The sequence below is a fragment of the Fistularia commersonii genome, chromosome 13, assembly GCF_037954325.1.
Source record: "Fistularia commersonii isolate RoL2024-O1a breed Wild chromosome 13, RoL_Fcom_v1.0, whole genome shotgun sequence".
Taxonomy (NCBI): domain Eukaryota; kingdom Metazoa; phylum Chordata; class Actinopteri; order Syngnathiformes; family Fistulariidae; genus Fistularia; species Fistularia commersonii.
Window position 1 is genome coordinate 9045035 of NC_141296.1, and position 25535 is coordinate 9070569.

At 38.7% G+C, this 25535-nt stretch overlaps 2 protein-coding genes across 5 annotated transcripts in view; one reads left to right on the top strand and one right to left on the bottom strand.

Annotated features, from left to right (window-relative positions):
• mars2 (methionyl-tRNA synthetase 2, mitochondrial) lies at window positions 1-4097 on the top strand. The gene is made up of 3 exons (XM_086157802.1): window positions 1-495; window positions 1140-1474; window positions 1780-4097. Exons 1-3 carry the CDS (start codon window positions 231-233, stop codon window positions 2956-2958), a joined length of 1779 nt encoding a protein of 592 aa, XP_086013928.1. The 5' UTR covers window positions 1-230; the 3' UTR covers window positions 2959-4097.
• The window catches only part of med12 (mediator complex subunit 12), a 26196-nt gene continuing 4603 nt past the window's right edge, over window positions 3943-25535 (bottom strand). Inside the window, exons 4-43 of one of the 4 annotated variants that reach the window (XM_086157801.1) lie at window positions 24647-24806; window positions 24291-24466; window positions 23276-23386; window positions 22772-23044; window positions 22317-22463; window positions 22089-22188; window positions 21831-21967; window positions 21511-21642; window positions 20926-21052; window positions 20528-20757; window positions 20353-20412; window positions 20021-20194; window positions 19058-19202; window positions 18243-18361; window positions 17524-17667; window positions 17286-17449; window positions 16662-16793; window positions 16151-16378; window positions 15925-16069; window positions 15689-15809; window positions 14930-15040; window positions 14726-14839; window positions 14466-14602; window positions 13911-14090; window positions 13526-13597; window positions 12847-13010; window positions 12223-12384; window positions 11808-12009; window positions 11572-11681; window positions 11305-11440; window positions 10927-11076; window positions 10073-10435; window positions 9808-9946; window positions 9270-9475; window positions 8707-8781; window positions 8332-8561; window positions 8020-8218; window positions 6603-6806; window positions 6010-6091; window positions 3943-4359 (exon numbers count right to left, since the gene is read on the bottom strand). In XM_086157801.1, coding sequence (XP_086013927.1) covers window positions 4322-4359; window positions 6010-6091; window positions 6603-6806; window positions 8020-8218; window positions 8332-8561; window positions 8707-8781; window positions 9270-9475; window positions 9808-9946; window positions 10073-10435; window positions 10927-11076; window positions 11305-11440; window positions 11572-11681; window positions 11808-12009; window positions 12223-12384; window positions 12847-13010; window positions 13526-13597; window positions 13911-14090; window positions 14466-14602; window positions 14726-14839; window positions 14930-15040; window positions 15689-15809; window positions 15925-16069; window positions 16151-16378; window positions 16662-16793; window positions 17286-17449; window positions 17524-17667; window positions 18243-18361; window positions 19058-19202; window positions 20021-20194; window positions 20353-20412; window positions 20528-20757; window positions 20926-21052; window positions 21511-21642; window positions 21831-21967; window positions 22089-22188; window positions 22317-22463; window positions 22772-23044; window positions 23276-23386; window positions 24291-24466; window positions 24647-24806 — 6099 coding nt within the window. In that variant the 3' untranslated portion in view covers window positions 3943-4321. Of the gene's footprint in view, window positions 4360-6009; window positions 6092-6602; window positions 6810-8019; window positions 8219-8331; window positions 8562-8706; window positions 8782-9269; window positions 9476-9807; window positions 9947-10072; window positions 10436-10926; window positions 11077-11304; window positions 11441-11571; window positions 11682-11807; window positions 12010-12222; window positions 12385-12846; window positions 13011-13525; window positions 13598-13910; window positions 14091-14465; window positions 14603-14725; window positions 14840-14926; window positions 15041-15688; window positions 15810-15924; window positions 16070-16150; window positions 16379-16661; window positions 16794-17285; window positions 17450-17523; window positions 17668-18242; window positions 18362-19057; window positions 19203-20020; window positions 20195-20352; window positions 20413-20527; window positions 20758-20925; window positions 21053-21510; window positions 21643-21830; window positions 21968-22088; window positions 22189-22316; window positions 22464-22771; window positions 23045-23275; window positions 23387-24290; window positions 24467-24646; window positions 24807-25535 lie in introns of all 4 variants that reach the window. The other 3 variants (XM_086157799.1, XM_086157800.1, XM_086157798.1) reach the window with 3 other exon arrangements.

Genomic DNA, 25535 nt, shown 5'->3' on the forward strand with positions numbered 1-25535 from the left:
CCTTGACAAGCAGGTAACTCCACATGCTACTGGGAAAGAGACAGCTATAAAAAACAAGAATTGTTACCACCCTAGCTGCAGTTCACCAACTAATTTTCCGCTTTTGATTTTAAAAATCGGTTAATTCGCCGTTGTTCCTACTACCATTTTAACCAGTGATTAGCTTTTGTTAAACCGTGGAGTTACTATTCTCTCTGGGGCTGAAATCGTTTCTTTGATGTCATCCAGTAATGAGGACCAGTTTTCTCTGCAGGGCTGTTCACAGAATGACACGATGCTCATCTTTATTACTAAATTCATGTCTCAGGAGACACCATGGGCTCCCTGTTTTCAGACATAAAAGCACAACTGTGAACGACCGGAGCTACTACATAACCACTCCCATCTTTTATGTGAATGCGTCGCCTCACATCGGCCACTTGTATTCAGCAGTATTAGCAGACTGTTCGCACAGGTATAAGCTGCTGCAGGGATTCAACTCCAAATTCGCAACAGGTAAACAATTCACGCAAAATGCACATTCATGTCAACTGTTTTGACGCATTGCCTCGATTGTTTAATTGGACGGAGATTTTGACTCAGTACCTGTGACATCACAAACAGGTGATTCAGCTTGACTCCTTAAGTCACGTTGAACCTTTCCTCTTACATCAAGTTTTAACATATATGTGTTGCTTTTATTTGATGTTGTTTTTTTCCATTGTGCAAGATGTAGCTTTTTTTTAATTTATCCAGAGAACAGTCAAAATTTTTTTATTGCCTCTCAATTATTTTTTCTTCTTTCTTTGTTTTTATGCCGATGGTCACTGGTAAGATACCCTGGCACGTTAAATATTAATATTCAGAATGACAAAAGATGAACCTTCCCTATTCCAGTCGCTCTTAAACATACCTGCCTTCAGTAGGTACTTCTTTGCTTCCAATTGCAAACATTCTTCCAGCAGGAATACAGAATACAAGGTAATGGTTGAGCCAAAGCCAAACACTTGTGTAATGATTTTTATTTTTGTAATTTGAAAATTAATGTTAGTCTGTAGGTAAGCCTAATGTAATGTTTCAATAAGGAATTTCACATGACAACCATTTGGTTGTTTCAACCTATATTCCAATTGGCACTTCAATTTTATCTTGAATATCAGGAACGGACGAGCATGGATTGAAAATTCAACAAGCTGCCGAACTGGCAGAAAAACATCCCCTGATTTTCTGCACTGATGTATCTGAGAGATTCCGGCATCTCTTCAGCTGCTGCAATGTGTCCTTTACGGACTTCATAAGAACCACAGAGCAGAGACACCAGCAGGCGGTGGAGCACTTCTGGTCAGTCTTGTGGAACAAAGGGCTAATCTACAAGGGGAGCTATGAAGGTTGGTACTCCACGCAAGACGAGAGCTTCCTCACACCGTCACAGGTTGGCGATGCTGTGGACTCAACAGGCAAGGAGATCAAGGTGTCAATGGAGAGCCGCCATAAGGTACTCTAATAAGTCACTTGAATGTGATGACTATGACGATTCAAGTTGCAGTCAACTCAGTATTTTATTCACCATAACTTACAACTCTTGTAATTCAATATACTCTTGCTATAGTTCATCAAAATACATGACCTCAGGTTAGGTTTATTCTTTATTATGCATGTAACAGTTCCTTTTAAATTATAGCCAATCTTTACCACCCCCCAAGAGTGGAATTCCAGTCTATTTATCTTTTAGCCTGTAAATCTCATGATATCTCTACATTAAATGCTTTTATTTTATTCTATTCTTATTTTGTCTGGCAGGTAGAATGGCTGAAAGAGGAGAACTACATGTTTCGTTTGTCCACCTTCCGGTCTCAGCTACTCGACTGGCTCAAAGGAAACCCCAAGGCCATTCAGCCTAATCATTTCCATGAGACTGTGCTTCAGTGGCTGCAGGAGGACCTTCCCGATCTCTCTGTCTCCCGGCCAAGGAGCCGCCTTAAGTGGGGGATCCCTGTCCCTGGAGATCCTGAACACACCATATATGTGTGGCTAGATGCTTTGGTGAACTACCTCACTGTGGCTGGCTATCCAGATGAACATGAGCAATGGTGGAATGTTGTCCACCACATTGTGGGAAAAGACATCTTAAAATTCCATGCCATCTACTGGCCTTCCTTTCTTCTTGGGACCGGACTGCAACTTCCACAGGCGATCCATGTGCACTCTCACTGGACAGTGGCTGGAAGAAAGATGTCCAAAAGTTTGGGTAATGTAGTGAATCCTCTTGAACGTTCACAGATGTTCACCACGGATGGAATTAGGTATTTCCTTCTGCGTCAGGGGGTTCCAGACTCTGACTGTGATTACACTGATGAAAAAGTTATCAAGATACTTAACGCAGAACTGGCTGATTCTCTGGGTGGTCTACTGAACCGCTGCACAGCCCCTGCTCTGAACCCTACCCAGGTATATCCCTCTTTCTGTGCTCAGTGCTTCCCTGTTGAACACCGTGGCCTTAACAGCAGGGCAGTGGTTGAGGACTATCGCATGCTGGAAGCTGTTAGGGGTCTCCCAGCTGTGGTCGAGCAGCACTATGAGAGCCTGCATGTGTACAAAGCTTTGGAAGCTATTACCGCCTGTGTGAGGCAAACCAATGGGTTTATTCAGCGGCATACACCTTGGAAGTTGGATAGAGCAGACAGTGAAGGCCAGCGCTGGCTAGACACAATCATTCACGTCTCACTTGAGTGCCTCAGGATGTACGGTACGCTACTCCAGCCAGTGGTGCCAGAAGTATCTGACAAGTTGCTGTCCAGACTCGGGGTGCAACCAAATGAGAGGAGCTGGGATGCTCTGAATTTCCTGCCAAGGTATCAGGGAATGGTCTGTCCCTTTGAAGGGAGAGCATTAGGGAATGACTTTGGTGTGCTTTTTAGTCGTTTGGAGAGACCAATTATCAGTAATCAAAAACTAAAGAAATCAAAAAAACACAAGTAAAGCAATTAAGATTTAGAAGCAATATACAAAGATTTGGTGTTAGCTCTTCTGTAGCCTGTGTAGCTTGTAATCATCCTCAGTGGATTGCGGTTAGAACGAATGCTTTACAAAGATATTTCATCTGTCAACAGGAAGTTCAACTTCATCATGTCTTACCACAAGCCAGAAAATGATTTATCTAAAGAATCTTAAACTTATCATTATGCTTAGCAAATGCTTAACTCAAATGTGTATAACCGGTCAGTAATTTTTCAGACCAAAGATTTTAATAAATGCATATACTATTGAGGTATTGTGCTGGCTGGAGAATTATGAATAATTATAATGTAAAGCAGAATCTACCACTACATTTAAGGATGGTAAGATTATGTAGTTTTGGTTTATAATCTATTGATGTGAAAGGATTCCAACAATTTACATTTACATCACATTCTTAATGGTAAAATGAAAGTTGGACAATTTTGATCTTTTATAGACTGGAGGCAGAACTGAAGGGTTTGAAAGGATAACATTGGGTTTAACCAGGATTTTCAGAATCATGGATGTACATAAAACTTTTCAGCTAGAGGTGTTGCCAGAGTAACTGCTGCTGACCACCAAAGCAGTGTAAGAGACATATTTGGTTATCAAATCACAACAAACTGCAATACAATCCTTTGAAAACATCACCTTTGCTTTTAGCCTGTATGAGCTATATTTCCATATTCGTTAAAGGAACACAGCACTTCACTAGATTACGCACAGACAGGTTTTACTAATTAAATTTCATTGGTTTCTTATTGGTCTGTTCTGTTTAGCCAGGCTCTCTGAAGTTATTCTGGTATTCTGAGGTTCAGCTAATTTTGAGATACAAATACCTGGCCATCCAAATTTTATGTCAATGTTTGTCATTTACTGTGCATACACTGAAAAGAATAACCTTGATTAAATCTGATCTTGTGTGTCTGCTGCCCGTGTGAGAAAAGAAATGATTTGATCCTCAATCATTATCATGAAAGATTTCATTAACATTTCAAATACAGTGTACATGTACCCAACACAAGTACAAGACATAAAAACTGACATGAGTTTTTAATGAGAAATACACGAAACTGAAAAAATTGTACAAATTGAAATAAAATAAAAAAATTGCATCATTATTATAATTTCTGGTACTTTTTTACATAGACTTTTCCCATTATTAACCATTATTTTACTTCAGAGCAGGATCCCTTGATAATCCATTATTACAAAACTGAAGTGAAGATATTCTCTGAACATTGGGTATGTGGTCCTTTGTGCCTTGAACAGTCTTCGCTCTGACTGCCCAACACTCCACATATCATCTCTGGGTCAGCCTTTTCAGTTTTCTGACCAAACACGGTCAGTAATATGAGTTGGTGCTCTGTCCAGGTTGTGTATCTGGGGGGGGTGTCATCAAACAAAAGTAAGCTGCTCATCATTGCTGATAAGAAACGGTTTGCACTGCAATACTCAAATAGTCGGATAATATTGTGATATGGTTCTTTATCTTCTGTAATGCAATTAAAAAAACAAAAATTACTTTTTCATGATATTCTAATAGTTTGAGATAGGATTTTTGAGTTTTCTTAAGATGTAAGCCATAATCAGCAATACTAAAATAATAAAAGGCTTGCAATATTTCAGTTGATTTGTAATAAATCCAGAATATGACAGTTTTGTTTTTGTAATTGCATTACAGAAGATAAAGAACTTTATCACAATATTCAAATTTTCTGAGACAGTCCTGTATACTCTAAATGTGGGACACTGCTAATTATTTACAAATGATCTTAACAAAAATCGGTCTGTTGGGGCTGACAATCATCACAAATTGCAAGCAGTTATACCTTAAGTGGACTGTGAAGATTTTGTGCAGTATCTTGTAAAATATGCTGAAGTCAAAACACCCTGATGACATTTTCTTCGCTTCCATTATGTATGGAAGACATATTGACACATGACTTGTATAAAGAATACTGTGTTCTTATAATTTTAAAGGGGAATTCAGATGTGTGTATTACATTTGTGATCATCTGTGGTAATTAGTCCAACTATATTGTTTCATAACAAGGTTTAGAAATTGAACAATAATCTGTAATGTCACTGAAATTTTTCTTTTCCCAACTCAAATGGTATGTTTTAACATAATATCAACTGCAATATGTTGACAGCAGGATGGATTTGCAAAGGGTCTGTTTCTCTCAAGTCAATTTTGCTATTGTGCACTATAGGCTGCAGCCCCCAATGGCCCTGAGTGAAAGATAAGTGGTACTGATAATTAACTAATTATTGAATATGTTCAACATCCAAGCTAATCTGGTCATTGTTATAATGACCAATAATCAAAGAGAAGTGCAGCCTGCACGTCATGATAGTGAACACTGAGGTAGAACAATGCAGCATTTCCTGCTTAACACTCAATGTAATTTTATGATTTTGTGAGGGGCAGTTTGAACGCAAAATTCTAGAAATAGAAAAAAAATTTGAAATACATCTTCAAATTAGTACATCCCATTCAGTTTGGCTAGTCATTGACTAAAAATTAATGCTCAAAGGTTGAAATTGAGACAAACGCCTGTCTTGTGATTGTTCATATTTGCATTTTATACTTGTGAGAGCTTTAATCTTAAACAGTTTCCAACAGAGCTCAGGCTGGTACTTTTACTATGCATAAGAACTTAGCAGGAGTTTCTTTCCATTTATTTTTACTATAATGCACTGTACAGTGAAAGTAACTAGGGGATAAAGGCCTAAGGTTTCAAGCTTTCTTTTACATTCTTTGCCACTACACAGGAATTTATTATATGTATTTTACCCTATGCACATTTCATTTTAAATGGCACATTTAAATCCGAAGTTCCATGTTTCCATAGTGCCCCCACTTCACCACAAAAGGGAAAATGTTTTAAATATTGAGAGAGTATCCAAAATTGTCCTCAAAATGTATTTTTTGACATTTCTACACTCCCTGACATATAGTCAACAGCCCTTTGAGGACAAGCTAGGAAATGGGATGTAGAAAGGATTTCTGAAACGTTTGAGACTTACTTGAAAGTTGCTGTTGCAGCTGCCTGACTAGAGCTGCTGTCTGTTGCTGCTGCTGGGTCTGCTGCATTCCCTGTCGGGGAAACTGAGAGGCAGACACACATTAGAAAGTTTTTTTTTTTTCAACAATAACACATTCCATAGCTCTTACCAAATAAATTATAACTTGCATAGTTCCAAGAAATACAAGTCCACTGGTGGAGCATGTAATGTTTGCAGAAAAAATACTAATGGTGGTACAATATGTCAATAGTCATAGTATAACCATAACATTTTTTTTTCCCCCATATTTTTATGAATACATAGTGACAGGCAATGAAAAATATACACCAACACCACCTAGGCTAACTTTTCAAGATCTAAATGTAAAATTGGGTCACGTGTAAATTCTCAGTCCAATGAATTTTCAAGACTGCTCAAATGTATTACCCAATTCATATGTGTTTGTATAAAAATACAGGTGGAAAAAAATATCAAACTTTCTATATAACCATAAATGACAAAAAGATCCATGATGATTTCTTGATATATTGATATATTACACAAATATCTGCCAGGTGAGGCAAACTGGAGGCCTAATGTGGCATGGGGCTTACCATGGGTTGCTGTGGGGGTAGTGGCTGCATGCCCAGGCCCTGGTTCTGTGCCTGGCCTGGTGGTGGAACTGCAGACACCTGCTGCTGCTGTTGCTGCTGCTGCTGCTGCTGTGGAACTTGCTGCTGTGGAGGGACCTGCTGGGGTTGGACTTGTTGCTGCTGCTGCTGTTGAACTTGCTGTGCCTGCTGTTGCTGTTGTTGCTGCTGCTATTGTAGTGTAAATATAGGAAAGTGATAACAGTTACATATCGAATTTCTTTTACAGTTCATGTTAAAGCACAGTTAACTTCCACAACAGCGGCAGCATGAAAGGATTTATGTAAGCCTTTATTTTAGATTAGTAGATACTGTGTTCTTAATGGCAAAGTAAAACTGCAATATCCCACCAGAAAAACTTACATATCACTTGTACTATAGTATCATACTCCTGTATTTAAGATCTGCAGACCTAACATGATTGTGTTCATTTAGGATTTGAGGTTTATTACATGTTTTTTGTCTGAGAAAAAAAAAATCTGTGTATAAAAGCAAATATAATAGTTTTTATTGCAGATAATTATTTTAGAATCATTCATACAGTTGAATTTAGGGAACTTTCTAATACATTTTTAAGTCAAGCCTATTGAAACCCTAAGAGATAATAGAACTGCAAACACCATCAGCTATGGTCCAAGCTAAAAACTATTATTAGAGAACAAAAGCTCTATTTACCTCAGTGGATGATTTTATCTAGCAAAGATTTTATTTTAACGTTCCAAGTTGCTCAGACCACTTTTAAACAAGTGTATATTTCTGTTGTTGGTGTTAAGCTTTGGAATTCTCAACTGGATAAAGGGCTATACAAATATTTTTCACTGAGAAAACTAAGACCATCTGCACTTGAAACTTATAGGGATCTAAAACTTACTTACATGGGCATTGATGGTATAGGTAACTGTTAATGACAGACCATCTGCATCATTTTTGTTTTAGTGAAGGACAGAAAAAAAGAAGCGTTGTATTCTTCTAGGTCCTCCTTCCTAATCATGAAAAGTGTTGACTGAAATATGTATTACGATTTTACTCATGAAATTATATTGTATTATTGACCACCTTCATGAAAGGGACAAAAAAATAAAGTAATGAATGTATTTGTGCTTTAAAAGCAACACAATACATGACTACAGCGTCAATGAGCAAAACCTTATAGATTTAACTGCCTCTGCCTGGACTTTGAGTAACAGACATGATAATCCGGGAGAGTTAACTTCACAGGATCTACATTTAAGCCTCTTTTTCACCTTGCAAGCACAGAAGATGAGAAATAAAGTACTAAGTTCTTCTAATAAGTCGCTTTGGATAAAAGCGTCTGCCAAATGACTGTAATGTAATGTAATGCCTGTGATGTACAGTACATAAATAAAAAATTATAACATACTCTGAGTGCTTGCTGTCTGAGGTACTGCTGCTGCTGTTGTTGCTGCGCCGCTTGTTGTTGCTGCTGTTGTTGCTGCTGCTGCTGCTGTTGTTGTTCTGCCAGCATCTGATTAGGCCTCAAGCCTGGATGGACAGCCTGGCTTCCCATGTGACCAAGAGTGTGCATGATAGGATTCTGCTGGAGCGGCTGGTGGGCAAACCTGATGTTGACCATGCCATGAGTAAGTCAGAACAACATGCATTGTATTGCAGTTAACAAAGGTAACGTCAATAAATAATTACAGGACAAAATTTTCTGTGACTCAACACTGACCTCTGTTGGTTCTGCATATTATGTGCATAGCCTGGAGCCTGCTGGTGAACATAACCACTGGGCCTCTGTTGCATTTGCCTAAGAGGATCCACCACAGCAGGGTTTCCCCCTGGATGGGTTCCCTGGAAGTTCTGGTTCCCATAAGTGGAAGGAACTATACCACCACCTTGGGAAGGATGTGGCTGCATCCCCATGTGTGATCCATATGAGGTATAGCCCTGAGATATGTTCTAAAAGAAGAAAGTTGAGACAAAAATTGTAATACTCATTCGATAAGGCAATCATTTCTTGAATTAGTGAATTATTTATCCAGTCTAACTGAAAAATAAGATAACTTATAAAGTTGGCAAGAGAATTGTAAAACAAATAAGTTACCTGAGATGCCTGCATTGAAGTGTAAGGTTGGTTGGGTGTTATCTGTCTAATCTGCTGTCCAATCATGCTATGATTCTGAAAAAAAACCAGAAAAAGCAAGTCAGGAGCCTACAAGGTTTACATGTCCTGCACCAGGATCTAAAATAGACTCTTACGAAACCCTTTCTTGATGATTATATCTTTAAAACATACAAGATACCGTCATCAAAGCAGGGATCACATCCAAGTTGAAGAACTAATAAATGCCAAAAACCAAAGTCTTTCCATGTAAAACCAATTGATGGGTGCATTTTCTTATAATTGACGTGGTTAGTTACTGATTTCTATGGCTTGAAGCCCTTCTATCGCAATATATTTTCAAATGTTACTACTTGGTGATACAGCGGGAAGTTATAGGTTATTGAACCAAGCTGCTCTCTATAAACACATGATTGATTTCTCCACATACACACAGTCACACCTGCACCTCTCTAAGCCCTTTCCAGTACAACTTTTGAGTTTTTATTTTGTTAAGACTCTACCTGAATAGGTGTTGTTTGACTTCTCAGTGGGGACTGACTCACCAGTCTGAACTGAAGCTGCTGTCGCAGCATCTGATTCTGTGGCATGCTGGGCTGGGGTTTGTAACCCATTGGATATTGTTTGTCCAATCCCATCATGCCAGTCATCGCCTGCATTCCAGGCATCATGGCTGGGTAGTTAGGCCGCATCATTTTGTTCATTTGTGGGTTCCGGGCAGGTCGGTAAGGAGGATCTAAACCAGGTCCACCTTTGGAAAAGAGCAACACTTAAGCTGCAATCTATTAAATAATTATTTGTAATTGGCTGCCATGGCCAATGTGAAAAGAATTCTGCGAAGTCACTATTACCAAATAAGGTAACACAGCGGAGATATATGGCTGATAGTTCGAAGCTTTGGGACAATGTTTTACTTTACTAATACCAACAACAAAAAATATAGTATTACATCTAAAGGTTTAGGCAGCCTCCAAACTCTGGGACCTCTAATACTAAACCAAACTTGCTTTTGCAACTTCAAAATTCCAAACACATCTTGCAGATGATGAATGTTAAGAATTTAAGAATATGCTACTAACTAACCCGGAGGTAGAGGCTGGTTCTGTGTGTACATGCCAATGGTCTGCTGGTTGTAGCCCATCTTGGGATATGGATTCTGCATGAGCTCCGGAGGCATATTTGTTCCATATGTCATACCCCCAGGAGTACGGGTCACATATTCCTGGTCGGAATGTGAGGGGTAAAACCACAATATTTTTAGAATGTACATATTACAGCCTTCTCAAAAAATTAAAAAAAAATAAAATAAAAAATTAACCCAAAGTTATGACATTTACATCAACCTCACCTCTGTCTTGGTAGAAGAATTTTTCTTTTTCTTTGGTTTCTTCTTGTTTGAATCGGGGAGTAGAACAGGCACATTCTTCTCGGGCTTTACTGCCTCCATTAGCTTCTTTTCAGGTTCTTGGGAGACAGGTGTCAAAGGCTCCTCCTCTTCTGGGGGAAGGGGGAGGGGCTCCAGGTAATAGCTACGAGGTTTGGGCTTTAGGTGGGTGTGGTAAAGCAGGAAACGCTGCTGCTCCTCAAATTTGGTGACCTTGCGGTCCACACGCACTGTGCCAAACCAACCCCATGACAATGGTGCAGAGTGTTTTAGACCCTCAAAAACATCCCAAGGAGAAATCCTCTGCTTTGTTGATACTTGAAGACCCTGATGGAGCAAAGATAATGGTAGAATACAGCAGATATTTAACAAAGAACTGAAAGTTCTATAGCAGAAATATAACTGAGAATGTAAATACAGATGTGCAGGGATTCCTCAGCACATAATTGTGCTTTTTTTGGAATGAATCTATCCTTTTCTAAAATAACTATAATTGCTTAACTCTAATAGCCTTGCTGTTTTAGCTCCTGTGTTAGTCATACATTTGAATAATAATCATAACATATATAATATATATGTATAAAAATTTAGACCAGCTTGTGAACATGGTCTAGAGTGGGGGAGTATTGTAATGTAAGAATTGTCCCCATTTGGTATATCACTCAAGACAGAAACTGGACTCTCAAATCCCCTAATATAGCCAAAATAAAATGACCTCTAATGTTACCACAAGTTTCAGATTGAAATAAAGTTTAAGTCATTTTATTTGTGCATGAATGACATTGTACTTTGAAAGATGTCCTAGAAGATGTGCTTACCTCCTTCTCAAAACCAGCAATTTTGTTTCCCTTTGTGTCTATCAGGGATCCCTGTGGCTCACATGTGATGACATCACGAGTTTGCTTGGGCAGTGGCAGTAGCTGGCGAACCTTTTCCAAACTTTCTGAATGCCGATCTCCTAGCTCTTTCTGTTGATATAAAACACACACATTGTGGAAAGAAACAATGGGAAGCATAAAGTATTCAAAACCAATGTTTTTGTTGTATAACAATAGCCAAAGTACTCAAGCAACCACAGACAAAGGTGTGGTAAGTTCCACATGGAATTTGCAAATCCTCTGTGTTCCCCATTCTTAGTACCATAACAAATTCAATTTTCTTGATTCAGGTAGACAATAAAGCCTTGCTCGTCTTACCCGGAGCTTCTTGACCAGATTCATATAGGCTCTCTTATTCTCTTCCATGCTGCCCTGAGAGATACTGGACATGTCAGCAGCTAATGTGCCATTAATCAGCACACTAAGCATATCCAAGACTGTGGTGAAGAGCTCACTTTCAGGAAGAAATAAGCAAAAGTCAGATGACAGTTTAACACAATCATGAAAACAGAGGTTGAGTGTACAATTAGAGTAAGATTAAATGGAGTTTTTTGAAGGGGGTTGTTTGCTGCTGCCCATACTCACTTATTTGACTGCATGTCCACTGTGCCACTGCTAATGATATCCAGGAGGAGAACTGCCCACTCAGTGGTTTGCTGGGTGCTGCGCTGCACTGTGTCAAACATGCCACCGACCTTATTTGTATACAAACAAAAGTTATTTCTGGCTTCATACATAATATATACGCAATGTAACGGATTTGACAGCTACACGCGCACACACAGACTTGAAGCATCTCAAGTTGTTCTCAAAGGGCTTACGAGATTCAGTCGTAGTTTTAAAGCCTCGTGCATCATTTGCTTTGCCTTGCAGTCATCTTGGTACTGGTCTTCTCTCCAGTTGGTTACAATCTGCTGAACTTGGCTGTAAAGGGAGGTGAGCAGGCCTTCCCTCTGCTCATCCTGCCCTTTCAAGCAGGTGAGCACCAATGACAAAAATGGCTGCTGGCTCAGCAAAGACATACTGAGAAGAAAATAAATGTAACATTTAATAAGACATCATGTCAGGTTGGAAAGCAGATTTTGATTTTTGTAGCATGAAAGAACTAGCCAGAGATTGGCACTAAAGAAATGTTAAAAAGTGAAATAAATAAGTGAGATAAATTATATATATATAAATTTAAGTCAAATCAGTTTTGTGCTAAAGTGTTAATGGAAAAACACACTTGCCACCCACCTTTTCTGTTTCTGCCTGTCCCTCTCCTTCCGTGAGGAAGAACCTAAGTGCTGTCCTTTCTCCAGCTCCTCTCCTGCTGCCTTCAGTACATGACCCTGTACTGTGGTAGGCAGCTTGGCTATTAATGGAGCCACCAGCCATACGCCTGATCGCTCTGATGAACTAGAACAGAACGTGAAACTAATGTTACTTTTGAGAGATCCTGGTTGTTAACATTAAAAAAAAAAAAATCTACAATGAAGTCTTGGCGAATATGGGAAGTCAGCATTCTATTAATTGTTATTGACAGGAGCCATTCAGTTATAATTTAAACAAACTCTCAGACAGATATTTGGACAAATCATAATTTGGCAATTAAAGCAGTTTCATATAAAGGTAAGTATGCTGGCAGGCGCATAGGCCATTTTTAATTTTGGAAGATGTATATAAAAGGCTGACTGTCACCATCTAAGTATGAACATAAAAATATTTGAGATTTCTAACATTTTTAAGACATCCAGTATCATAAACATATTTCAATTTAAAAATGATTGAAAACTAGCAAAAATACAAACAAACAGGTTTACCTTAAGTTAAACGCCCCAAAGAAAAGGAGTGTAGAGAAAATGGAAATGTTTAACACACCTTAATATAGGTTTAATTTTGCTTGTGGTGCTGCTGCTGTTGGGTGCAGAGCCACCTTGGGCTCCTGCTCCATTCCCTGAGGGGTTATTGGAGTTCATCTCAGCTGACTTTTGAAACACTTCAATTGTGGCCTTAGCTATGTTCTCCAAGAGAGAGTAGAGCTCCTAATGGGGAAAAAAAAACAATGCAAATAATGAAAGCAAGCGATCACTGAGCAACATTAGTGGATTACTGAGGTTACTTGAGATCCACACAGGCACTGTAAATATCGTGGTCAAAGAGACATGCCTCTGAAAAAAACTAACTAATGCTTTAAGCCTAATGTGCTCTGAGGCAGGTCAGAAGTTAGATATAAGATCAAACTGTAAAAACGGCCACATTCTGACAGAGTTTCCTGCTCAAAGACATCTCATTATCCCCAGACTTTGGTGCACATATACTCCAAAGAACTTAATTCAACCTCATAAAAGAGTTAATTGGCAACTTTGTGACAGTCTATCAGTGACTGTTGTTTTTGCTGTCTATTTAAACTAACTCTTGTAGAGATTCTGAATATAATAAATTTGATGTATGATAAAAGTTGAGGTACGAAAGAACTGTAATACCTAAAAATATTACATTTCTTATGTTTTCCAAACAATGTTACATCCACTGACAACAACAGAAAAAGGAAACTTGCATTGTTTGTACTCTGCTTGATCATCAGCTGCAGCTCCAGTGATGACTGTCTCATGGTCCATTGGTCCATATTCTACAATAAAGGTAGGATTTGTTACACAAATACAAATATTCAAATTTATGCCATGATAAGCCAGTTATGAGCATGAGTTCATGGAACTGGTGAAATAGTGTCGTACACCCTGATACAAACACAGGGGGGCAGCAAAATCTCACAAACTTTGTAACACTTTACATGGACTACTCTCAAGTTTTCTTTTTCACAGTCTAATCAGATCTCTGAAGTTTGCCCACATACTGTTAAGGAGCTCATGAATAGAAAAATTCTTCTTTTACTTAAAAATAGATGATGACGTTCTGGCAAAAACACAAAGACAGAGCAGAACCTGTAGGATGCGTTTGATGCGCTGCCTCTGAGGGTTATCGCCATCATCACTGTCCAGCTGGCGGTGAGGGTAGCAAATGAGCTGCAGCAGCCGTTGGGCCTGAATGTTTACAAGCACTGGGTCCTGAAGGGCACTGCTGTCTTCAGACAGAGATTTCAGGCAGCGCTCTCCAACCCACTCCTGCAGAGGGGAGGACATGAAGGATAAAGAAGAAAAAAAGGAAATAAGAGAGTGGTCAATGATTTTGAGTAACTTCATCATGTAGAGAAGTAAAAATACAAAGTATAATGAGTCATGCACAACCAGCAAACCCATGACAGTGGGTGGTGGAAAATCGAGAACAAGGGGTCATTTGTCAGGAACATAACGGCACATGCGCTGGGCTCACTGGGTAGAATGTGTTTAGTAAGCCTCCTTAGCACCCAGTATGAATTATTGAAATAATAATACTGTGTGCATCTTGCTTGTAGCCAAGTAAGAAAATGCAACTCAGAATTGAGTTAGCATATATTATTGCTTCCATAACATTTTTCTATTTTCAGCTCACATCCTCACCTGCTGGCAGATGGTCTTGAGAACATACTTTGCATATACATCCAAGCTAGCGGTTTCTATGGAGACATTACGGCCCTCAGATATGTCATCGAGGCCAGCAGGGTGTGATAGTCCTGAGCCTCTGAGTTCTGCATCACCTATGACATCATTAAGATATCGAGTAAAACAACAAGACAAAGACAGGACTGGGACACAACAAAGTACCTTTTTTCAACAATTGAGAATAAACTGGACCTGGAGGTTCAAGGAAATATTCTTACCCAGCATGAAGACAGCTTTAAGGACAGCAAATACTGCTCCAACAACAATACTGTTCTGAGAAGCAGCTAAAAGGTGGCGGTCACATGATGACCGAATTCCAACAGAAGATTTATCTACAAGTCAAAACAGCATGGTAAGACAAAATATGACAGGATAGTACATTCAAAAAACTGATTCTAAAGAGCTTTGATTGTGCTTACAACCTGACTTTACTCCATCTTGTGGGACAGGGTTACGCTGCGGTGTCTTAAAAAGGTGTAACAAAATCCTGCAGGTGAGTCTGGCTCCGGGCTCAGAGTCTTGCTCACTGCAAGCTAAATGTCATCACAGAGCATAACTCAGGTTCAAACTTATTGGATAAGCTACACAATCTATGATATCAAAGTAGTGCAACTAATTTTACATCCTGCCATAGACAGACTTCATTGACCATGATGAAGTGGAATTTTTCATAAAGCTCTTGTGGAAAAGGGAGGGGAACAAAGCATGTGCCACAAGCGAGAAGGCTTGGCAAGTGTAGTAGTGCAATGAAATGAGCCAAAACAAGACAAACAGCATGGCTGAATGGGGCTTTGTCTCTAAGCTAGCGGTAAAAGATGAAGAGTGGGGGAGAGCAAGGGGCACTTCTATGGCCTGTGCTTCAAAGGCAGCTGTGGCTTCATGGACCAAGATCAAATGCACAGTGTTTACTCTTGCCTCTGACAGAAGTGATGTTTACAGCTTGCTATTCATTCCCCACTAGGCTGCAATCTACTGCTAATTAATTTATATATGTAAGATACTAAATATATCAACAAAATGCAATCTGTACATGGAATCTGATCAGGCAGCTTGTTGTGGGTGGCTCAACTACTTCCCAAGAAATAGAAAACTGATGATTTACTTTTTACTTTCCTTTATGCTTTCACCTGTCAGCATTTTTTGTCTCATAGTGTCAGTCCTTAAGACAAAAAGAACCTTACCTGCATTTAGGAGGGAAGGAATGGCCACACAGCGAACTAGGTCTTCTAGGAGTAGGCACTGTCTAGCAATGAGGATGGCTACAAAGGTTGCTAATGAATCATGGAAGGACAAATCGCTAACCTATATAGCAAGAGTAGACAGAGCAGAGTAAAGACACAATCAATCATCAAACGTGAGAAATTGGAAGTTGAAGGGAACAAAAGTTTGACACAAAGTTATTAAAACTCCAACTTACATCAACATTACACAGCAGATCATTGAAACCACAGTTGCCGTTGTTGGAAGAACAACAGAGAGCCTTGAGGATGCCGAGCCATTCTGCACTCAGAGAGCGACAATAAGCCGTCAGCTCAGCACAAAGAATCCCAATATCGTTCACCCTGGAAGCATATAATATGTCAGTGTAAAGTCTGATATTAACTTCCATATCTAAACTGTATGAATAAGACACTGTAACACACCTTTCAGGATCTCTGTGGTCCACACACACGTCCATCAGCACATTACAAACAAAGCTGTAGCGATTAGCTGGACTATCATTAAGAACCTTTCCCACCATTGAGTGGTTGAAGTTGTGAGCTGATGGGTTAGCAATGGCCTCCACCATGAAGGCAGGATCCCATAGCATGTTTGAATCTGATGGGTCAATGTTGCAGTAGATGGAATTCTTGACTTTCGAACAAAACTCACTGATAGGAGGAAAAAAAGAAAATTGGACAATCCGCCATGAACTGATAGAATGAAACAAAAAAATTTGAAAAATGAAATATAAGAGTTTCTGCGGTGGTATGACATCTGTCTGGCTGCATCTTAATACATTCTATGCAGTGTACATATAAAGCTCAGGCTGTATATCACAATCAAATGTTATCATGGCTACTGGACTCTGACAAGTTTCTTGTGAAGAAGCCTTAGAGGTTTTAATGACAGAGGAAATCATTTTCTTAATCACTCAAAGATGATTCTTTTCACCTGAAGATCTCGCCAAACTTGTTCTTTAGGTGACTGCAGAAAGTATAGAGATCGTATAGGTAAGCCAAGATACAGCGCTCAGCAGAAGAGCAGTCTGCAGGATTCACACCTGATTTCACCACGATGCGTAACCTAAGAACATAAGTACACTTTCAGCAATGGCTTGTCAGCTTCTTCAGACATTTCTTTAAAAATAAAGGCATTAAAAGCTTTTTTTATTTTAAAGAAAAAGACAATTTATACAAAGTGCAATACAAAAAGCTGAATCTGCTTAGATCATTTGGATGACAAATAACTATTGGGAATACATTCAAGTGCAAACTGGGTTGTCAGTAACAGGTCACAATAAAATAAGATTAACAGAATTAGAGGGTCTTCACAACACATACTACCAAATGTTTTGAGCTTCAACCCAAACATGATTTTAATACATTATAAATGTGTTTCAGTGATGTTTGAGCCTTTTATTCATTCTGTCATATTAAGATTCCGAACAATTTAAATAATTCAATTTTTAAAAATAAAAAAAAAATTGTGAGCCAAGGTCTGCCATCTGCAAAGTTATCAAATCAAATCTCCAAAACTGGATTAAAGACTGATATTTGACATAACTGGTTGACTCACCCATCAAATACTTGAGCTGTCTGCTCGGGATTAAGAATGAGGCAGGAGTGGTACCTCCTTAACACAGCTACAATACACAGACAGAGACTGGTGGTGTAGCTGCCCACCAGGCTGGAGGACTTCAGCAACAGCTCGGCTTCCACAAGACTCAGCTCATTCAGGAGCTGAAAGCACATACAATGATGAATTAAACACAATCAAGTGGACTCATCCATTTTCAATGACAAACCGCTCTTACTTGAATAGCAAAGTCTATGAGGCCACTGATGTTTAGGGAAAACTCCATGAGGTCAAAGATGAATTGAATGTGCTGGACGAGAGGCAGGTGGTAAGACATCCCTAAGGCAAAGCTGGTGATCTGTTCCAGAACATTTCTGGACACCTGAGGACAAAATAAAACAACATTGGCACATATAAAAAATTGAATAAAAAAACAAAGCAACTTGAAAACTTTTGTCAATATGTCAAAAACTTTTCAGAAATATGTTTTAGCCACTGAAATGTTCATAAAAGGAGAGAAGTCAGACACAAAGTCAAATTCAGTCTCAAGGCATAAAACCTGGTCATCTCGGTCCAAAATATACCCTGTAACTTTACAGTAAATTTCAAGAAAAGATAAAACATCTTCTTTCAACATAACTGAAACAATATCTTATAGATTTAACTGAATTCAATAAACACATTGTATGCTTCTTTTAAATGCTGACACATCCCTGCATTCCCAAACAATTTTCCACACAGGAGACAGGAGTGTTTTCGCGTCTCAAATCCAAGTCCAACATTCATTCCCACTGTATCCAGGCACTTCAGAATTTATAGGAATCACCTGAAGAGGTGTGCAGTTTTGGATTGTAGCAATTCCACTGATAATTCCTGTGGTTTGTCCCTGAATAATGTAATCCCGATATAGTGAAACATTAAACGATGAGTTTTATTTAAGAATGAAGCTAGACGAACCTGGGAAGTGACCTGATGCTGGTCAAAGTGGGAGAGGTGCTGGAATTTGGAGAAGATATCTTCCGCGGTGGGAAAGGCCTCTGGCTTACTCCTCTTCCTCTTTTGCCCCTCTTCACCTCCTGTGTATAAAAAAAACAAAGGAAAAATTAAGAGGGAGCCCAAGCTTATGGTTGGTCAGCAGTAGACTTTGTAAACAGGCCAACCACGAAAACTAATTTTACGGATGTTCTTCTTATGTTTTTAACTTATTTAGTTTACATTATTAGTATATTCCAATTTTACCTTTGAAAATTTGAGTGGTAGCTACAAAATATTTAATCAAAATGGGGAAAATTTAAATGGTACTACACAGAGAATTAAGTCATAGTTGTCAAAGGGATGAGCTTCACAGAAAAAAAGAATTGAAAGAAATATTCAGAATTTGTGATGCAACAAACTTTTCCTTTTTTTTTTTTTTTTTTCAATCCAGGCTAATCCTTGGTTTCAATTCTTTTTAAGGAAAAGCAAACTGCCAAATTACATAATTAAGATGATATGATATATGATTATTCATGAGACAAATTATTCTTGTTTCCAGCTCAGGTTTGCCATGGACGGATTCACACATATTTTGTTATGTGACTGGAACTGAGAAGAAGAAATAAGACAAACATTCATGGCAAGATTTGTAAAAGGGGAAAAAATCTGTAGCATTTGATAGTTGGTATTTATAATAAGAAAGATGACTAGAGCTTATCTATTGTAAAAAAAATGGTACCGGTACTTGCTTAATTTTAATATTGAGCAAGTAATAACCTGATAACACTCAAAATTACCTGTTTCTGCTGTACTTTTGCGGTTAAGCACCTTCAAGATATCTTTGGTGATTTTCTTGATGGTGTGCCGTGCTTCATCTCTTAGTTTGCCAACACCATAGAGGACAACTAACCGTTGGTTGCACTCATGGCTGGCACTCTCCTCCTGACAGGGAGTAAAAAAGAACATATCAGAAATATTTCTGTGATGTCAAAAGCAAGAAAAGAAATGGGCCAGATATAAAATTCATATTGCAACTTGACAATGAAGGTTGAAAATTAAAATAATTGGAAAAGAGGATTAGCAATACATAAGAAACGTAATACACAGCTATCAATATCCAGTGAACAATGGGTGATGCTACAGAGCTATCAAACCTACAACAGAAAGACAATCAAATTACAATTACTTCTGTCACTTAAGCACAGTGCAGTTCAACAATCTATCTACATTTCAATAATGTGCTCTGTGTAACATAAAATAGTATAATCAAAGGATTTCATTGTTTTGTTTTTTTTTATTTGGTAAAAAAAAATAAAATAAAAAAAAATTGGCAGAACAATGGCAAAGAAAGTCAATCTTGTTTTTTTTACTAAATTAAACCAACATTACATTTATATCTTTTAGTCATTTTGAATAAGTAAAGTAAATTACAACACAAAATTGCTTTAGGGTTTGGTTTAGTCACACCAACCACATTTAAATTGAACAGTGCTACCCAATTTCAATTATATTCCCTCTAGGTGTTAAGATTGAGATATTGCTGTAACACTGCCAAAAACATAATTATCATGGTGAGATTCAAGGGTACATTTGGGAAAAATCTGAAGAAATTCCATTTGGTTCATGAAATCAAGGCATACAAACTTCCAGCACAGCTTGAAAACATAATGCCTACATCTATGCAGAGTGCTGTCTGGAGGCAGAAAAACAAATAGGGAAAGAATTGTTTTGGTTTAGATGCCAAGCTCTAATGTTTTTACCTGAGGAATGGGAAAGTGAGTGGCATACTGAATGTGCCTGGGTTGCTCATACAGTTGAGGGAAGGCAGGATCCATGCCCTTGTCTTTGCAAATGGACTTGCTCTCCTGCTCCAGGGTAGGCTTTTCAGGAGAGGGGCTCCCCTTTGACTCACAGTGCATCGGAGGAGAAAACATCTGCAAGGCATGAGTAGGCTGAAATTACTTTTAGCATATGCGGCTGATGTATGACAAGGTGTTGATACTATTAATAATGCAAGGAAGCCTTTGACTCCATACAATATTGATGCACACATTTTGCATAAACAATGAAGTTATATTTAGAAAATATGTACCTCGTCAAAGTTAGCACCTGAGTTGTGATCCATCTCCATTGACTCTGACAGTCCAGTATCCTATTAAACATACAACAGTAAATATTGTTTATTTTCACTGACACTTTAAAGGTTGTACTGCTGCACAAGACTCATCACATCATCCATAGAGATATAACAGATGCGTCAAACATGCCTCCATCTTTACACTACTGCCTGCTTCCTGCTCTTTGCGATCTGATTCATCAGAGGGCTCATCGCTGGGGGAGCGGGGGCGGGGAAGGTGGGACTCGGAAGCTAGGTCTCCGCGGGAGATGAGCGTACACATGTAGATATTGTGGGAAAATACGTCATGACGGATGAGCTCACAGAAGAGCAGAACCAGGTTCGAGAACTCCACTCTTTCATTTTCATTCCCAGGCTCCGCTAGAAAAAAAAAACAATGTGAGCAGTTTTCTGTTGACCAATCATTTATGTAATACTATCTTGAGATATGTAACAAAAAAATTCAGTTCCTTGAAAATGAGGTCAAAACTGTGTTTGATACTTTTTCTGTAATACACAATAAAAACCATGAAAAAAAGAGACACTTACTTAGTGTGGGAGCCTGAGTATCAAGAAACTGTAGCAGTACATCCTGAAAGACAGGTAGTGTGGTAGCAGAGAGGGAACCAGATGACACAGAGCCCTTCTCATCTACCACTTCTGATTCACCACACCGCTGTAAGACACACACCCACACAAAATTGAGAAAATAATGATTCAGTGCCATTTACCAAAATAACAATATGCAGGGGAAATATTTAAGACTATGACGATGGTGAGGTCACACATCTAACCAGGCAGTGATTCACACAGCAGAGAATTCATCTGGACTGCTTCATTTTGAGTCCGCTTACTAACATATTTGTATGATTTTTATTTAAAGTGGAGTTTACCTTACTATGTCCTTGATGCAGCCTCTTAATTTTGGCTAAGCTAATGTTGTATAGCCTCGGTGACGATGTAATGATGCATGCGCATCCTGGTTTATATTAAGAAGCAAAGTGGCCATCAGGTGGTAAAATATTATACGTCTGTATATAGATGTATAATGCTAACTGCTGACCACCAAAACACAGGTGAAAAAGACAAGACAAAGCAAGAGATTGCCCTATGCTATAGCAAGGTGTCTCTCACCTCTGCTTCGATTTCAGCCTGCCTCTTTTCGAGCAGCTTGGCCACCACCATGGCCCTATGTCTTCCAGAACGCTTACAGCACACAGCCCATTCACAAAGCAAGGTCACCACCGCATCATCATCTGGTGACATCTGTGTACAAAGCAAAGTTAATTAGATAATACAAAGCAATGCAGTCCTTTATAACAAGACAATGTCATTTATTAGTAGAATATTCTTTCGAAAAGTCCAAATTCATAGAACAGATATAGTTTGCATGCTGCAAGCTTAAATAAAGTAAATAAAAAATAAATAAATAGCTAAGATGAATCAGTCCTTACCTCGTGGCCATCTTTACTCTGACCTGAACCAAAGATTTTGTTGTACAGTGAGTCCAGTGAGTTATTAAAGTCAGATTTCTCAAAGCTGTGGTTGTCTAAAACCTCGAGGGTGTGAAGAACTCTCCCGATAGTGAATCCTGGCAACACATCACAGACATGGTCTCAAAATTTCAAACAGTGAAAAGGTTGTCATCACACAAACTTCTTTTGATGACCTTTGAACAGGTATGAGTAGGGACAAAAGAGGAGATTCCGAACCTGCTGTGGTTTCCTGGCATTTATCAAATGACCACCTAAATTCCACTGCTTGGCCTCTCTCCTTAATTTGTTCTTCAATTTCTCTAAGCTTAGCACGTACCTGCGGCATAACAAAACACACCCACCATTCGTTTGAGAACCGTGTACACATTACACTAAGATAAAGTAAATCAAAATAATGAGACATGATTCTGGATTTAAGTGTTCAGATAAAGAGGATGGAAGTACCTGCTGAGTGAAGGCAGTATTTCCCCCTGGCATTGGTAAGCTGGAAGGAGCAATAGGCAGGAGGTCTAGGGGGGAACCAGTCTTGTTTCTGTTGTCTGTTAGAGAGTAATGCCAAACCAGAGCACTGGGGCAGCACAACACTATGCTCTGATTTGATAGTAAGAGGAAACATATAAAAGAGAATAATACAATTAGTAGCGTAGGTGTTTGTAAGTACACTGTTGCATTTAAAATTGTTGTATAGACATTTATATCGGAGTAAATGACTCCTTGTATCAACAGGAAAGGCTAACTGTTAAAAAGAGGCCAGCCATGCAAAAATGCAGCAGTTCATACCCCCAAAATAGAATGGGTTCTTTCTTAGCCTATGCAATATCCTTGAAAAAGGAGTGTGTTCTGGCTAATTTCCCATTGTATTTATTTTCTTTAATGGGATTAAAATAAGCCCTTGATACCTGTAACATGCAGCTGAGGCCAAACACCAAGGGCCGATGCTGTGGGCAGATGTAGAAGTCTGTGAAGGGTGTCTGAGGTTGGCTGCCTCCTGCCGGCTGGGAGGTTGGTGTTGGGGGCAAGGCGTTACCTTGCGGAGTCAAGATGCCATGAGCTGAATGCCCTCCTGTGCCAGGGCCAAGACTCCCGTCACTTAGCAACAGGTTGAGGCGACGTGTACAGAAGTAAGCCAGTCTCCGTGACAAGTAGGCTGACTGTACAAATTCCCCTGAGTACTGGGGGAGAAGAGGGATTCACTGCATTATCCACACCACTTACTGATTATCAACTTGAGGTTTACAAATAGAGGCAAAATGAAAGGATGTTGGCCCTACTGACCATTCCCAACAGTCATTCCTGTCAAGGTACACTAATGGTTAAAATGGTCATTCCCCAAATGAAATCCACCAGTGTCACAGAGATTCAAGTAGACATAAGGGGATAACTGAATCAGTAGAGGACTATACCTGCAGCAAAAGGGGCAAGAGAAGCCGAAGAAGTTCATCTTCTCCGGGTCGGACCTTCTCAAAGCATTCCAACACCCATGTTAGGAACTCATGTCTATCAAGCATACCATCCTGAATATAGAAAAAAATATAAGCATCCTTCTCCATATTTACCAAACAAGCAAGATCAATTTCATGAGTCACCCTTACAAGAACTAGAAAAATGTAATACAGAAGCCATTATGGGCAGAGGAAAACTCGCTTGTTCTATCATTCAAATGACATGGTTGTACTTTGTTGACACTGAGTACAGTACTTCAGCTGATGTAGTTAGTATTTTCTACAGTGATACCTGATGTAGGGCAGTTACTGCACACAGTTAGTGCAATTAAACAATTCCACAAATTCTTTTAACCTGCACATAATGATAATTTTCATTATCAATAAAAATACAAAACACCTAACCACTTCAGAAATACAATAATGTAACGTAATTGTCTGCTAAGACTAGGTAATATACAGTGAATACTGTTTAACTGGGATTTTCAGATAAGTATCATGGACTGGTAAAATATTGAAATTTGCTCTCAATCAAGTATGCTCAAGTATCTCAAGTATGCTGATTTAGTGTCTAAGTGCCTGCTGACTCCTCATGGTTCATCCATGATAGGATAAATACAGAGATTAATTTTCCACAAGGTATTAAGTAAAGAAAAAAAAACAACTTGAGAAATCTTGATTGTTCAATCATCCATTTCAGCATTTGGTTTGAGATTTGAAGCAAATTTTTGGACAATTAATCAACAAACTTTGGCAGCTTCATCAAGCTTGTTAATTCTTCCACATCGTATTAATGCATTTGTTGAACAAAAGACAACAGTTGAAAGAAATTTACATTGTTGCATTACTCATTCGGTAGATATTTTATTTGGAAATAACATTGGTTTATTAATGAATTGACTCTGGTTTATACAAAAAGTAGTAAGATCCCAGAAACGTATCAAACTGCAACATGATCTGTAGTGGCTTCACCAACCTGAAACATGAACATTGCCAGCTTCTCATTGTATTCCCATTGCTTCATGGCAGTTTCCACATCAGCAGGGGTGGCTGGTAATGGTGAGCTACAGCCTTGACTAGGAAACTGCCTGTAAAACTCAGCAACCTTCTGAAGCTGCTCCCACAGGTACTTTGTAATGATCTGGGTCCATTCTATATACATACATAAAACACACACGCAAACACGCATTTCAAAAACAATCCACAATAACAATCAAGCAAATCACCTAAAATCCCTAACACAACAAGGAGGTAACTATGATTATATTGTCACATGTAGGTGTTTTCACAAAAAGGACCAAATCAAGAAACAACACTGCACCTCGTTCTTACCTGTGCAAGGATCAATCACATGTCTCTTCTTGACTTTCGTTTCTGTGATGGCTGCATGATATGCACAGGTCATCTTGATCATCCATGCAGAGCGCATGACAGGGACTGAATACTTTGCTAAGTATCCGAAAACCTCTTCCTTCTTGCTGAAAATTGGCACCTGGAACAAGAAAATCTCACCTGTCAGTAACACTAAATACAACAATATATCCAAAATGGGAATGAAAACACCACAAACAAGCAACCCAGAAAATGCTAGCTTTGCCAATAAATTCTTGAAATGCCTAATCTGATCTTCTGATCAGTGTTTTACAAGCCTGAGACTAAAGCCAGCGGCAAATTTATGAGTGTTCAGAATTGAACAATCAATTTAAACCAAAATGTTATTTGAAAATAATGACATTGAGCAAAGTTGTTACAAACAGAATGGTTGTTGCATTATACAAAAGAATCAATATAGCTGCTTTGGATATTAAAGTAATACAATCCCGAATGGAGAATAGATTCTTGACAATCATTTGTTCAATGCACAATTTACTGAAGACACTGAAATGCTGAAGAAAAGAATAATTGGACACTTGAGAATACTGTTTGAAAATGTTGCAGGCTCATTTTTGTGGGATTTAATTTCTTTTTCAAATTAATGTTGATTACGGTACTTCTTAATGCAATGCTTTTTTAATCAAATTTTCAGAAAATCCTCAAAAGGAAAGTACAAAGTGTCAGTCACCTTTACTCTCAAGCACTTAAAATAGATGGTAGTATTTGGTTGCAGTTTCCAATCCAATTTTAGTAATTGTGCTTCCACCTTTGATTCATTTCAGTAATGATCCAATGTCTTTATCTGTCCAGACACTTCCTCTAATTGTAAAGATTTGTAATATTTTTG

Bases quoted from the DNA above. Each gene is read 5' to 3' on its own strand.
- mars2 (XM_086157802.1), top strand. From the start codon at position 231: ATGAGGACCAGTTTTCTCTGCAGGGCTGTTCACAGAATGACACGATGC. The intron at 496-1,139 runs GTAAACAATTCA...CTTGAATATCAG, and splicing joins CAACTCCAAATTCGCAACAG to GAACGGACGAGCATGGATTG. The intron at 1,475-1,779 runs GTACTCTAATAA...TTTGTCTGGCAG, and splicing joins CAATGGAGAGCCGCCATAAG to GTAGAATGGCTGAAAGAGGA.